This window comes from Lepidochelys kempii, chromosome 23, assembly GCF_965140285.1.
Source record: "Lepidochelys kempii isolate rLepKem1 chromosome 23, rLepKem1.hap1, whole genome shotgun sequence".
NCBI lineage: Eukaryota > Metazoa > Chordata > Testudines > Cheloniidae > Lepidochelys > Lepidochelys kempii.
The window spans coordinates 3,414,191-3,428,284 of record NC_136402.1 but is presented as its reverse complement, the minus strand read 5'-3'; the positions used below and the strand labels follow the sequence as shown (position 1 = coordinate 3,428,284).

At 59.9% G+C, this 14,094-nt stretch overlaps 1 protein-coding gene across 2 annotated transcripts; it reads left to right on the top strand.

Moving 5' to 3' along the window:
• The first annotated feature begins 2,846 nt into the window (after positions 1-2,846).
• On the top strand, positions 2,847-14,035 carry LOC140902035 (cytochrome P450 2C23). 2 transcript variants are annotated; one of them, XM_073321645.2, is made up of 9 exons: positions 2,847-3,127; positions 3,999-4,161; positions 5,988-6,131; positions 6,628-6,788; positions 7,486-7,662; positions 10,374-10,515; positions 11,365-11,552; positions 12,068-12,209; positions 12,896-14,035. In XM_073321645.2, exons 1-9 carry the CDS (start codon positions 2,954-2,956, stop codon positions 13,081-13,083), a joined length of 1,479 nt encoding a protein of 492 aa, XP_073177746.1. In that variant the 5' UTR covers positions 2,847-2,953; the 3' UTR covers positions 13,084-14,035. The 2 variants fall into 2 exon arrangements, with proteins under 2 accessions (XP_073177746.1, XP_073177745.1); XM_073321644.2 differs by having other exon boundaries at positions 2,850-3,127; positions 5,982-6,131.
• The last annotated feature ends 59 nt before the right edge of the window (positions 14,036-14,094 follow it).

The window sequence follows — 14,094 nt, the reverse complement described above, 5'->3', positions numbered from 1 at the left end:
TGCACTGAGGGGTGCCAGCTGGGATTGGAGCCCCCCCCACCCCCGTTGTGCCGGGCGCTGCACAGACCCCAACTGGCTGCTTGGTTCTACCCCCAGCTGTGGAAGGGGAGTGGGGGCTAGTGGTTAGAGCGGGGGGCGGCCTTGGAGTCAGCGCATCACAGCCCTGGGCAAGGGATCCCTGTATAAACAGCTGCCACGCCCCACCCCAGAGGTGGCTGCATCTCAGCCCTGGGCAAGGAATCCCTGTATAAACAGCTGCCACGCCCCACCCCAGAGGTGGCTGCATCTCAGCCCTGGGCAAGGGATCCCTGTATAAACAGCTGCCACGCCCCACCCCAGAGGTGGCTGCATCTCATCCATACGCCACTCTACATTTACACGCAGCGTCTCATACGCCTTGGGACTCTTTCGGGCTGCGAGGCAGCGGTGAAATATAAGCTCATTATTATAATCCTAACAAATCAGTCAGCGGGGACCCCTGCCGGGGGAAGAGGTAAAATCCCAAGGAGAAACTTGGGACCACAGAGGATTTTCCTTCTCCTGAAGCCCTAATTTCCCCCCGCCTCTGTGCCGTGACATATAATTAAGCCACCACTGGGACGGTTCTTCCAGCCAAAAGCCGCACGCACCCTGCAGCAGGGGAGACACCAGAGCCGGGTGTCGCTCCTCCGGGAGTCTCCTCACTCTCCCCGATAGCAAAGCGGGGAGCGAAATTCACCGCCCGCCAGTTTGGCCTCAAAGAGCCGGGAGCAGGAGCTGCATTGAGCCGCTGATTCAAGCAAGGGCACTGAACAAGCAGCGAAGAGAACCCAGGAGCCCCGGCTCCGGCCCATCCCCAGCCATCTAACCACTAGTCCCCACACCCCTCCCAGAGCTGGGGATAGAACCCAGGAGTCCTGACTCCCAGCAGCCCCCGGCTCCAACCACGAGACCCCACTCCCCTCCCAGGACTGGGGATACAGCCCAGGAGTCCTGGCTCCCAGCAAGCCGCCCCCTCGCTCGCTCGCTCGCTCGCTCTAACTACTAGACTCCACTGCCCAAGCCAGGGATAGAACCCAGGAGTCCTGGCTCCCAGCCCCCCTGCTCTAACCACAAGACCCCACTCCCCTCCCAGAACCGGGAATAGAACCCAGGACTCTCCTTGATTTCAACAGACATGAGGAGCCCAATTACCCTTGAGGATCTGGGCTTTCTGCCCCTGAACAGCCCTGGCGCCTTGCCAGCTCTCCCCCCTCCACCAGCTAGAAATGCCATGTGACACCACCCCTGCCAGTGGCCCCCCCCCCATGCTCTGCTCCCTGCGCGGCTGGCACCAGAGGCCTCTGCGTCCCCGGGGGCGGGCGCCACCCCGTGCCAAGTGACCTGCCCCCATCCCTTCATGCCAAGCCTCCCTGGAGGCTCTAGTCACTAAGGGGGCGCCCCACCCGGCCTTTTCTCCCCTCCCCTCTGCAGACGCAAGAGACTTCTCCTCTGCATCTTGCCCTGGTGGGTGCACCCTTGGGGAGGATGGGGGGGCTGCATCTCACATTGACCCTCCGCCCTGTGCGTGTGAGCCCCACCACTCCTCCCAGCCCCTGCTAAAGGTCAGCGTGGGGTGCCAGAGGGCCAGATCCTGCTCGGATTGACACCGGGTTAATCCAGAGTGACTCCACTCCGGGAAAGGGGGAGGGACCCTGGGGCCAGCGGGCAAGGTGTGCCCAGGCCCCCCTCCCCCAGCCCGGTGCACTACCCGGAGGGAATCAGAAGGGTCGGAGCTGCAGCCCCCCACCCACGCAGCAGCACTGGGATGGAGCGGGGGCATTGATGGGGGGGCTACTTGCTTTCCTGACGGTGCCACCGGTCTCTAGGCCTGTGGCCAGCCGCTGGGGGGCAACCTGCTTGGAGACCGACTGGCATCTCTTAGGGTGCCCGGCACACAAACACAGTCAGCACCCCTGGCCGGGGTATCTGGGCAGAACTGGGCTCCGGATCCAAATTCTGCCCCGGGTCCTCTGCAGCTGCTTGGGCTAATGGGGCAGAGCTGCAGTTTTGTGAGTGTCCCGGCCCCCTCCACTGGCCAAGTGCCCTCAATGCACCCAGCAATTCCAGAGCCCTCTGCTACCACTGAGCGCTCCCGAGTCTTGTCCCCCGCTCCCTGGTCAATAACAATCCCCGGCTGGTCTCCCCCAGCGATCTCAACCCGCTTTGCTGAGGAGCGCAGCAGTATTGTCCCCATTGCGCAGATGGGGAAACTGAGGCACAAAGGGGGGGACGAGAGGTGACTTGCCCCAGCAGACACTCCCAGTGCCAGAACTGGAAGAGAAGCTGAGACCCACTCTAACGCTCCAGCCACTAGGCCACACCGACCCACCTGGGGAGAGATTTCTCCTCTTTAGGGCGATGGCAGCATGCCCGGGGGCGGGAGGGGCAGCCCTGCCCCGCTGCTATGGAGCTGTTCTTCCCAGGGTGCCCCCAGGGGGTGGAGAAAGCCGAGAGCCCAAAGGTCAGTGAGGGACTGTGCCAAATCTACCTGCCCCACGGGCAGCGGGGAAAGCTACATAGGACACTGGGCAGAGCGGGGCCCCTGGTGCATGACAGCGGGGATAGACCCCTCCGTGCATTGATCACGGCCTCTAACTGTGGGGCCGAGACCACAGGGACCCACCCTTCCCAGGCTGGGGGGTGCTGGCAACAGAGGGAGTTAGGCTAGGGTCCTTTGTGGGGGGTTGCTGCAGGAATGGGAGGGGGGAGGCTGCCGGGGGCTCCAATCCGCTGATGTCCTTGGTGGGCCAGCCCTGGCTGCCAGGGTCAATGTGCAATTGCTGTGGCAGGGGCCGGCCCAGCGAGTTAATCAGGGACCAGGGGGCAGCCTGCGGCTGGCTATAAGGCCCAGGGGCCGATAGCTGGGGGGCACTGCCGGACACCTCCCAAGGCAGTGGAGCAGTTTGGGCCGTGCTGACCCCAGCCAAGGAGGATGGAGCCTGGTGCCGTGTTGATCACTGGCTGCCTTCTTCTCCTCCTCTTCCTCCTCCTCTTCCGAGCCTCGTCAGGCCAGGGCCGCGGGCGCCTCCCCCCGGGGCCAGCCCCCCTGCCCCTGTTGGGGAACCTGACCCAGAACATCCTCCCGCTCTACCAATCCTACCACCGGGTAAGGAAGGGGGCTGGGCTCGGGCGCCGGGACTGGAACCCAAAAGCCAAGGCCGAAGGTAGCTCCCACTGCGGGTCTGTCCATCTGGCGTCCATCTAGCAGGCGTCTTGGTTTCTATCTGCAGGTGCAATTGAGTTACCTATTGCCCTGCACACCCCTTTATCTAGCCCCAGACCCACCCCTCTATCTAGCTCCCCGTCTCCCGGCAGCCCCTCGATCGAGCCAGCCTAAAATTGCCAACCCTCCAGGATTGTCCTGGGATCTGCAGGAATTAAAGGTTAGTTTTTAATTAAAGATTAGGTCATGTGATGAGACCTCCAGGAATACAGCCAACCAAAATTGGCAGCCTCAGGACCCATAGTGGGGGGTGGATCGGAGTGTGTGGCCAAAGCACTGAGCTGTGGCTATTCTCTGCCCCTCAGGGCCCATAGGGGGCAGATCGGGGGAGTGGACGGAGCGCAGTGAGCTGTGGCTATTCTCTGCCCCTCAGGGCCCATAGGGGGCAGATCGGGGGAGTGGACGGAGCGCAGTGAGCTGTGGCTATTCTCGGCCCCCCATGACCCATAGGGGGCGGATTGGCGGCATGGCTGGAGCACACTGAGCTGTGGCTGTTCTCTGCCCCCCAGGGCCCATAGGGGGTGGATCATGAGTTACAGCCGCCCTGAGGCTGCCCTAAATTACACTGGGGGCCGGGCAGGGCACAAGCAGCACAAAAGGGCTTAAAGTTGCTTTCCCCCATCTCTGCCCTGAGTGGAAACGGAGGCTCCAGCCACCATAGGTAGAAACAACAGGGTCCCCCTAGTTCCTGATTAACTCCCTCCCATGCCCCATTTTGCTGTCTTACCCCTCCCCCTGCGATTCCCACCCCCAGCTCTGCCAGGAGTACGGCCCCATCTTCACCGTCTGGCTGGGCCCGAGGCCCGCGGTGGTGCTGTGCGGGTACGAGGTGCTGCGCGAAGCCCTGGTGGAGAACAGTGATGCATTCAGTGGGCGGGGGCCCATCCCCTTGCTCAAGGAGCTGAACCACGGCTACGGTGAGTGCGGGCTGGGGAGGGTCTCTCTGCAAAGCCCTGCCTAGTGGCATCACGCTGGCTCCGCTGCCTCTGTGGCTTTGTTAACCTGTGGAACTGCCCGCCACTGGAGATTACAGCGGGCTTGTAGGAGTCAGGCAGTGTGGGCTACCAGACAGAACACTGGCCTGCTGCGTGACCTCAGGCAAGTCACTGGCACGGCACGTCCTGTGCCTCAGTTTACCCACTTTTGACATCGACAGATGGAAAGAGCCAGGGATTATCCATAGTCTATGTCAAGGGGAACATCGGGGCTGGCACCATTTTCCCTCAAAATGGGACTTTTGGGATTAAAAGCAAACAAAAATTATAATTTTGTTGGGTTTTTTTGCTTTTCCATCGCAGTGAAACTTTCTGCTTGGAATTTTAAGGGTGTGTGTGGCGGGGGTGTTGATAGAACCCTAAAAAAAATTTTAAAAGTGCACCCAACCCCCACTGCACCAAATTTGATTAGTCAGGCAATTCTTTTTCATTCTCTGTTTGCCCTCCAAGGAGAAAGCCACCTGCTTTGGCCTTTCTGGGGGGGCGAGAGGGGATGAAAACCCTCAAATAATTGTATAGAAAACCTGTGGCTTTTTTCCCCCTCTTTCCCTTACTGTTCAAAATTTTCATGGGGTGGGGGTGTCACGGAGTCCCTGGGCGATGCTCTGGACCTGCTCCCCATGAAGCCAGGCAGGACTCTGGGGCAGTCGCCTTCCTGTGAGCAGCCTGTCTGCAGGACACACAGCTCACACAGCTTCCACCTTCCTGGGTCTGACCTCGGAGCATTCAGCCTCCTCTGCCCCTCCGGGCGCTTCCCCCAGCGAGTCCCCCCAGGCGGGGTCCTGGGGATCCCAGAGGGTCCTGCCCCCCAACTCCACAGTCAGACGGGACTCTCAGCCAGCCAGTAAAACAGAAGGTTTATTAGACGACAGGAACATGGTCTAACACAGAGCTTGTAGGTGCAGAGAACAGGACCCCTCAGCTGGGTCCATTTTGGGGGGCAGGGAGCCAGACAACCCCGTCTGACCTTCACTCTATGTCTCCAGCCAGCCCCAAACTGAAAAACTCCCTCCAGCCCCTCCTCCTCTGGGCTTTGTTCCTTTCCCGGGCCAGGTGGTCACCAGATTCCTTTGTTCTCCAACCCTTTAGCTCTCACCTTGCAGGGGGGAAGGGCCCAGGCCATCAGTTGCCAGGAAACAGGGTGTCGGCCATTCTCTGTGTCCAGACCCCTGCACACACCTGCCCTCTAGGGCTCTGCAACGATCATACACCCTTACTCCACCCCCTAGATACTTAAGAACTGCCTAGGGGAAACTGAGGCACCCCCACACTATTCAGAGGAAACATTAAGAACAGTCCCACGTCGTCACAGGGGGACATTTCCCAATGAATCCCAGGGAGTGGCCGTTTGTGTGACCCATGCTAACCTAACGCGGTGGTTGGGGGTCTATTGGTTAGAGCCGGGAGGAGGGGCGGGGGGGGGGCTGGGAGCCAGGGCTCCTGGGTTCTATCCCCAGCATTGGGAGGGGAGTGGGTTCTAGTGGTTAGAGCAGGGGGGGATGGGAGTCAGGACTCCTGGGTTCTATTCCCAGATCTGGGAGGGGAGTGGGGTCTAGTGGTTAGAGCTGGGAGCCAGGGCTCCTGGGTTCTATCCCCAGCTTTGGGAGGGGAGCAGGGTCGAGTGGTTAGAGCAGGCACGTGGGGCTGGGAGCCAGGACTCCTGGGTTCTTTCCGCGGCTGTGGGAGGGGAGCCAGGGCCTCTGTTAACGACATTGGATGACGTCCTCATGGGGCTGTGGCAGGATTAGTAGACAGCAGTGGCGAGCGCTGGAGGCAACTCCGTCGGTTCACCCTCACCACCCTCCGGAACCTGGGCATGGGCAAGAAGCCGCTGGAGCAGCGGGTGCAGGAGGAGGCGTGGCACCTCGCCCAAGCTGTGGCTGACAAACAAGGTGAGCAGTGGCGTGCCGGATGCTGCCCCACGGGCACCGGGCAGCATCCCCCAACAGTGAGCCTCGGGCACCCACCGGCGAGTCCCGGGAGCCCTGCTCTAGAAGGGAAGTGTCCGAGTGGTTAGAGCAGGGGGGCTGGGTGCCAGGACTCCTGGGTTCTATCCCAGCTCTGGGAGGGGAGTGGGGTCTAGTGGTTAGAGCAGGGGGCTGGGAGCCAGGACACCTGGGTTCTATCCCAGCTCTGGGAGGGGAGCGGGGTCTAGTGGTTAGAGCAGGGGGCTGGGAGCCAGGACTCCTGGGTTCTATCCCAGCTCTGGGAGGGGAGTGGGGTCTAGTGGTTAGAGCAGGGGGCTGGGAGCCAGGACTCCTGGGTTCTATCCCAGCTCTGGGAGGGGAGTGGGGTCTAGTGGTTAGAGGGAGCTCCTGGGCGCTGTCTGGTTTCCCCATGTGGGTCTTGTTCCCTGCTGTCTGCTACTCCCTCCCCGCCTTGTCGCAGGGCGCCCGTTCAACCCTGTGCTCGACCTCACCCGGGCCACCGCCAATGTCATCTGCTCCGTGGTGATCGGGACCCGCTTCAGCAGCGACAACGAGGAATTCCAGGAGCTCCTGCGTCTCATCGTGTCCTACATGTGCTACTTCCGCTCCCTCCAGGCACAGGTACCCGGGGGTGGGGGGGCCCCCCGACAATCCCAGCCCCTAAACAGCAAAACAGCCGCTCGCTGGGCTGCGGCCTCCTCTCTCTGGGCCCATTCCTGAGGCCGGGACGCACCTTCGGCGGGTCGGGAATTCTTCGACAAACCGGTTTCCCCTTGGAAAACGCCGATTCCCCGGCCCTGGGTGCGGGAAAGGGCCCATTCTGGTGAATTCCCCACTTCCGAAAAACTTGTCCCCACCGGCGCGGACGGTTTTCGAAAGGAAAAAGTTCCGGGATTTTGCGTCCAAATGACTTTTCGTTCCCAAGCCTCTGGTCATTTGTCGCAAAAGCAAACACGGACGAGGCGGGCGCCAAAAAGGACCTTTCGACGGTCCCGTGCTGGAATTTCTCTCAGCCCCAGTTTGGGTTTGTGAGGATTTGCGAGATGTCCCGATTGAGGGCAGGACATTTGTCCCGCCGCTCACCGGACGGGAAAGCCATTTCCCAGCCAGCTCTGCTCAGCAGCCTCCGCGGGGAAACTGAGGCAGCGAGGGGCGGTGCCGGGACGCCCAGCGGATGAGTGTTAGCGGTGGGATGAGAACCCAGGGCTGCTGAATTCCAGCCCAGTGCTTTAGCCTCTCTTCTCCCTCCCTGCTATTAAACGGTCACCCCCCCCCTGCTCCATCCCATCTCTCTGCTCCCCCCCCGGCCCCCCCCCAGCTGTACAATACCTTCCCAGGTATCATGCACTTCCTGCCCGGCCAGCACTGGCGGATATTCAGGGAATACAAGCACATCAAAAACTTCATCCAGGCCCAGGTGGCATCCCATCAGCGCAGCCTGGACCCCAGCGCCCCCCGCGACCTCATTGACTGCTTCCTCCTGCAGCAGGCCAAGGTGAGGGGCGTCCCGGGGGGCAGGAGGAGTCAGCGCCCAGTGAGCGGCGGGGTAGACGGCGGGGGAGGGGACCGCGGCTGGAATTCAGTCCCATTGATTGGGGGGGGCAGGGGGGTTGATGGGATCCTGCAGCTAGATTCCCATAGATACAAACACCCCCACCCATCCCTCTGCCCACCCCTCAACGCACACACCACCACCCATCCCCCCCCCACACACCCTACCCATCCCCCCATCCATCCCCATGGACACCCCTCTAACCACGCAGCCCCACCCATCCCTCCACATACACACACACCCATCCCCCCACCCATCCCCATGAACACCCCTCAACCCATCCATCCCCCCACCCATCCCCATGGACACCCCTCAACCCCCTCCACCCATCCCCCCACCCATCCCCATGGACACCCCTCAACTCACACACCTTCCACCCATCCCCTCACCCATCCCCCCATCCATCCCCATGGACACCCCTCAACCCCCTCCACCCATCCCCCCACCCATCCCCATGGACACCCCTCAACTCACACACCTTCCACCCATCCCCTCACCCATCCCCCCATCCATCCCCATGAACACCCCTCAACCCATCCATCCCCCCACCCATCCCCATGGACACCCCTCAACTCACACATCTTCCACCCATCCCCTCACCCATCCCCTCATCCATCCCCATGGACACCCCTCTAACCACGCAGCCCCACCCATCCCTCCACATACACACACACCCATCCCCCCACCCATCCCCATGAACACCCCTCAACCCCCTCCACCCATCCCCCCACCCATCCCCGTGGACACCCCTCTAACCATGCAGCCCCACCCATCTCTCCACATACACACACCCATCCCCCCATCCATCCCCATGAACACCCCTCAACCCATCCATCCCCCCACCCATCCCCATGGACACCCCTCAACTCACACATCTTCCACCCATCCCCTCACCCATCCCCTCATCCATCCCCATGGACACCCCTCTAACCACGCAGCCCCACCCATCCCTCCACATACACACACACCCATCCCCCCACCCATCCCCATGAACACCCCTCAACCCCCTCCACCCATCCCCCCACCCATCCCCGTGGACACCCCTCTAACCATGCAGCCCCACCCATCTCTCCACATACACACACCCATCCCCCCATCCATCCCCATGAACACCCCTCAACCCATCCATCCCCCCACCCATCCCCATGGACACCCCTCAACCCATCCATCCCCCCACCCATCCCCATGGACACCCCTCAACCCCCTCCATCCATCCCCCCACCCATCCCCATGGACACCCCTCAACCCACCCCCCACCCATCCCCCCATCCATCTCTATGGACACCCCTCAACCCACACATCCTCCACGCATTCCCCCACCCATCCCTTCATCCTCATAGACACCCCTAACCAACCCATCCCTCCAACCCCAGACATCTCTATCCACCCACACGTCTATCCACCAATCCTCCCACCCATCCCCAGACACACCCCTCTGTCTATCTAGCCAGTCCCTGACCCTACACTGGTCACCCTATTTCCAGTAGGGATAAGGAGGTTTTAGTACCATTATACAAGGCACTGGTGAGACCTCACCTGGAATACTGGGTGCAGTTCTGGTCTCCCATGTTTAAGAAAGATGAATTCAAACTGGAACAGGTACAGAGAAGGGCTACTAGGATGATCCGAGGAATGGAAAACTTGTCTTATGAAAGGAGACTCAGGGAGCTTGGCTTGTTTAGCCTAACTAAAAGAAGGTTGAGGGGAGATATGATTGCTCTCTATAAATATATCAGAGGTATAAATACCAGAGAGGGAGAGGAATTATTTAAACTCAGTACCAATGTGGACACAAGAACAAATGGACAAAAACTGGCCACCAGGAAGTTTAGACTTGAAATTAGATGAAGGTTTCTAACCGTCAGAGGAGTGAAGTTTTGGAATAGCCTTCTAAGGAAAGCAGTGGGGGCAAAAGATCTATCTGGCTTTAAGATTAAACTCGATAAGTTTATGGAGGAGATGATATGATGGGATAACATGGTTTTGATAATTAAATATTCATGGTAAATAGGCCCAATGGCCTGTGATGGGTTATTAGATGGGGTAAGATCTGAGTTACCAGGAAAGAATTTTCTGTAGTATCTGGCTGATGAATCTTGCCCATATGCTCAGGGTTTAGCTGATCGCCATATTTGGGGTCGGGAAGGAATTTTCCTCCAGGACAGATTGGAAGGCCCTGGAGGTTTTTCGCCTTCCTCTGTAGCATGGGGCAGGGTCACTTGCTGGAGGATTCTCTGCTCCTTGAAGTCTTTAAACTACGATTTGAAGACTTCAATAGCACAGATATAGGTGTGAGGTTTTTTTTTGTAGGAGTGGGTGGGTGAAATTCTGTGGCCTGCGTTGTGCAGGAGGTCAGACTAGATGATCATAATGGTCCCTTCTGACCTAAATATCTATGAATCTATGAATCTATTACCTCTACGTAGACTCAGGCTGTCTCTCCTCCAGCTCTGATTCCTGCCCCAATGCTCATTCCTCCCAGCCCCCTGGAGCCAGGCCAACCGTCCCTCCATCTCCCCAAGGCCGGGGACAGGGAGCCTGGCAGCCTTTGGCCGGGCAGCATTGGCTGGCGGAGGGCACCCCTTGACCCCAGCTTGCGGGGAGGAGTGGGATTGTGCCTCACCGGGGTCCCCCCACCCTCGGCCCTGTGCTAGGAGCAAGGGAAGGAGCAGACAGAGTTTGAGGATGAGAACCTGACGGCGCTGGCCAACTCCCTGTTCATCGCCGGCATGGAGACCACCAGCAACACCGTCTACTTTGCCCTGCTGGTGCTCAGCAAGTTCCCGGACATGCAAGGTGGGTGCAAGTGGCCGAGACACGCTGGCTCCCTCCCCCGGCCCATCCCCAGGGGGCCGTGCGGGGGGGGCCCTGCGGATAATCCCCAACGCTCCCTGCCTGGGGGACCCCAGCTGGCACCATACAGAGGGCTCCATCCTCAGGCAGGCGGGGGCTCCTCCGGGCTGCTCTGACAGCAATAAAAGGGTCTCAAAAGGAGGGGGACCGCCCCCCGCCCCGAGGATCCCACCCTTCCATCCCTCACTTGGGGGGCCACCCCAGCCAGGGTGAAGCAGATGCAAGGACCCTGCTCCCAGTCACCCAGGGCCCAGAGGGGGCGGCTCAGGGGCATGGCCAGAGCACGCTGTGCTGTGGCTATTCTCTGCCCCCCCTAGGGCCCATGGGGGCGTCCTATGAATTAGAGCAGCCCTGAGGTTGCTCTGTATTACATCGGGCACTGGGCAAAGGGGAGAACAAAGGGGACTTACAGCCCCCCCATCCCAGTCCCGAGAGCAGGGTGTGGGAGACAAGAAGAGGGTCCAAGGAGTGAGAAGGAGGCATAGGGGAGAGGGTGCAGGGGAAGAGCCCCCAGCCAGGCAGGAGGGAGGGAAGAAGGAGGTAGGACCTCTGCCCCTCCCACCCCCACTCCCGATCCATCATGGGGAGGCCAACCAGCGTGGGGGAGGGCAGAAAAAGTGATGCAAAGGATCCTGGGAAAAGTGTTACTGTCTGGAAGGGGGGCTGGCCATAGAGGGTGGGGGTATGGGTGAGAAGGGGAGGCTGGCTAAGGAAGGAAGTGGGGGGGAGGAACACACATGGGGGGAGCCCCCCCTTCCCTGGTGTCCCAGGACCACACGTGTCTCCTTGCAGCGCGGGTGCACGGGGAGCTGGACAGGGTGGTGGGCAGGGCCCGGCCCCCAGCCCTGGAGGACCGGCTACAGCTGCCCTACACCAACGCCGTGCTTCATGAACTCCAACGCTACCTCGACCTGGTGCCCATGAGCCTGCCACACGCCACCACCTGCCCAACCTCCTTCCGGGGGTACCTCATCCCACAGGTGAGACACACACGCCCCCCTCCCCCAGCCAGTGCTGGCCCCAATGCGGCGCGGGAGGGTGGGGGGGTCACTGGCCCAGCTCTAGCTGAGGAAATGCCCCCCTGCCCCCCTTATAACTTTCACTTCCCCATGCTGCTGTGCCACTAAACTGCGGCTGCGTCCCATCCCAGAGGTGGCTACATCTCAGCACCAAGCAAGGGATGCCTGGGCAAGCAGCGGCCCCGTCCCACCCCAGAGGTGGCTGCCTTTCAGTGGTGGGAGAAGGGATCCCCTAGCCAGCTTGGTGATGAAATGTTATGTGGCCAGCACAGGAGCAGGACATTCTGGATTCTCCTCCCTGCTCTGCTGTCCATTGTGTGACCTCGGGCCCGTCCCTTACCTGCCCCGTGCCTCAGTTTCCCTCTTTGGGAAAGGGACATAGCGACCCCTTGGGGCTATTATTTTCTTTCCAGTCCTATTGCCGTAAAATGCCTAAAACCTCACACTGTCAGTATCTTGTCCCCGTCGCCCCCCAGGGTACGACCATCATCCCTCTCCTAGCCTCGGTGCACTTCGACCCAGCCAGCTGGGAGACCCCGGAGGATTTTAACCCGGGTCATTTCTTAGATGAGAACGGAGCATTCAGGAAGAGAGACACGGCCATGCCCTTCTCTGCAGGTAATGGGGACACGGGTTCGCCTCCCATCTCTCTCGTGTGCGTTCACACAGAGCAGGGCTCAGCCCTTCTAGCAGGGGGCAGCAGGGACAGGGACACCCCCCCGCCCCCGCAGGGCTCAGCAAGCAGGAGAGATGGCAGAGGCTCAGGGCCGTTTCAGTTCTGAACAAAGACCCATGCAAAGGCCTTGCCAGCCTCTCGCCTGACCTATGACCAGGGGGAGCAGCCTCGGGGATTTCAGCGGGTGAGAGCGTCACTACTGGGTCCTGCTCCGGGCGCGTACAACAGAACACAGCTGCACCCTGGGGCAGGGACTCAGGACACCTGGGTTCTATCCCCTGCTCTGCCAGGTGACCTGAGGCAAGTCATTTCCCCCCGCTCTGTGCCTCAGTTCCCCCCCCCCCCACATTGCCTGTTTCAACTGGGCACTCGCTGGGGCAGGGGCTGCCTTTTAAAACCGCCGTTCCCCCTTGGAGAGGGGACCGAGAAGAGCCCTTAAAAGGCCCCGCGGGCTGGAGAAAAGGCGAAATGGGAAGAGATTGAGCGTCTCCGAAAGAGGCAACTTGCCCCTGGCATTCGAAGCTCCTTCTCAGGGGCTGCTGCAGTTCCCAGCTGCTGGCTGGAGGCAGGGCCCCGAGCGGCACCAAGAGACCCAACCAACGGGCATGTCCTCTTGTCCCCCCTCCAGGGAAGCGCATGTGTCCCGGCGAAGGGCTGGCCAAGGCGGAGATCTTCCTGTTCATAACCACCCTGCTGCAGAGCTTCACCCTGGAGCTGCTCACGGACCCCAGGGCCATCGACTTGGCCTTGCTGCGGAGGGTTTTCCGGGGCCAGGGCCTCACCTACAAGCTCCGTGCCATCCCACGCCCAGCATAGAGCGGGGCAGGGCAGGAAGAGGCCAGACCCAGATGTCTTCCATGCTGGGGTCCCTGGAGTCACATCAGTCCCTCTGGGCCAGCTCCTGATCTCATTTACACTGTGGTGTACATCCAGAGTAACTCTCCTTTCACACCAGTGCTCCCGGGGCCAGCTCCTGATCTCATTTACACTGTGGTGTACATCCAGAGTAACTCTCCTTTCCCATTAATGCTCCCGGGGCCAGCTCCTGATCTCATTTACACTCTGGTGCACATCCAGAGCGACTCTCCTGTCCCATTAATGCTCCCGGGGCCAGCTCCTGATCTCATTTACACTGTGGTGCACTTCCAGAGTCACTGTCCTTTCACACCAAGTCTCTCTCCTTTCACACCAATGCTGCCAGGGCCAGATCCTGATCTCATTTTCACTGTGGGGTAAATACTCCACTGACTTCACTGGAGTAGGAACCAGACTGAAATCGCGTGTAAATCTGGAACACCTTCCTGGATGGCAGCGGAGTCACTCTGAAGTGACTGAGATCAGAATCTGCCTTTGTGAATTCAGATCTACACACCCATGATGCGCAGGCTAGCACGCAGCTGTTCCGGGCTGGAGCTTGGCCCCCTGAGTTCTAATCCTGTCCCTAACACTGGCCTGCTTGGGCAAGTCACAGCTTGGCTCGGTGCCTCAGTTTCCCCTCCCTAATAATTAACTAACCCCAAGGATCATTAACCCTGGCACTGCTAGGTTGTGGTCAGCACCTTTGAACCTGCTTTTCCTAGTGCTGAATTCTTCTGCATGTGTTTCCCTGAGAGCCATCCTCAGCGCTCAGCCATGGTTTCTCTGTCTCACACATGCTGTCTGCTCGTAGTTCGCTTGTAGAAATGCCCTGGGGGGTGTATCTCAGCATTGCTGCTCACTGCGCTTCCAGAAAATTGACTGACACAATGAACGGAAGAAAAGACCAGAACGCTTGGCAATGTCTTTGTATGTTTTGTGTGTATCAGTGAGACAATGGGGAAAGACAAA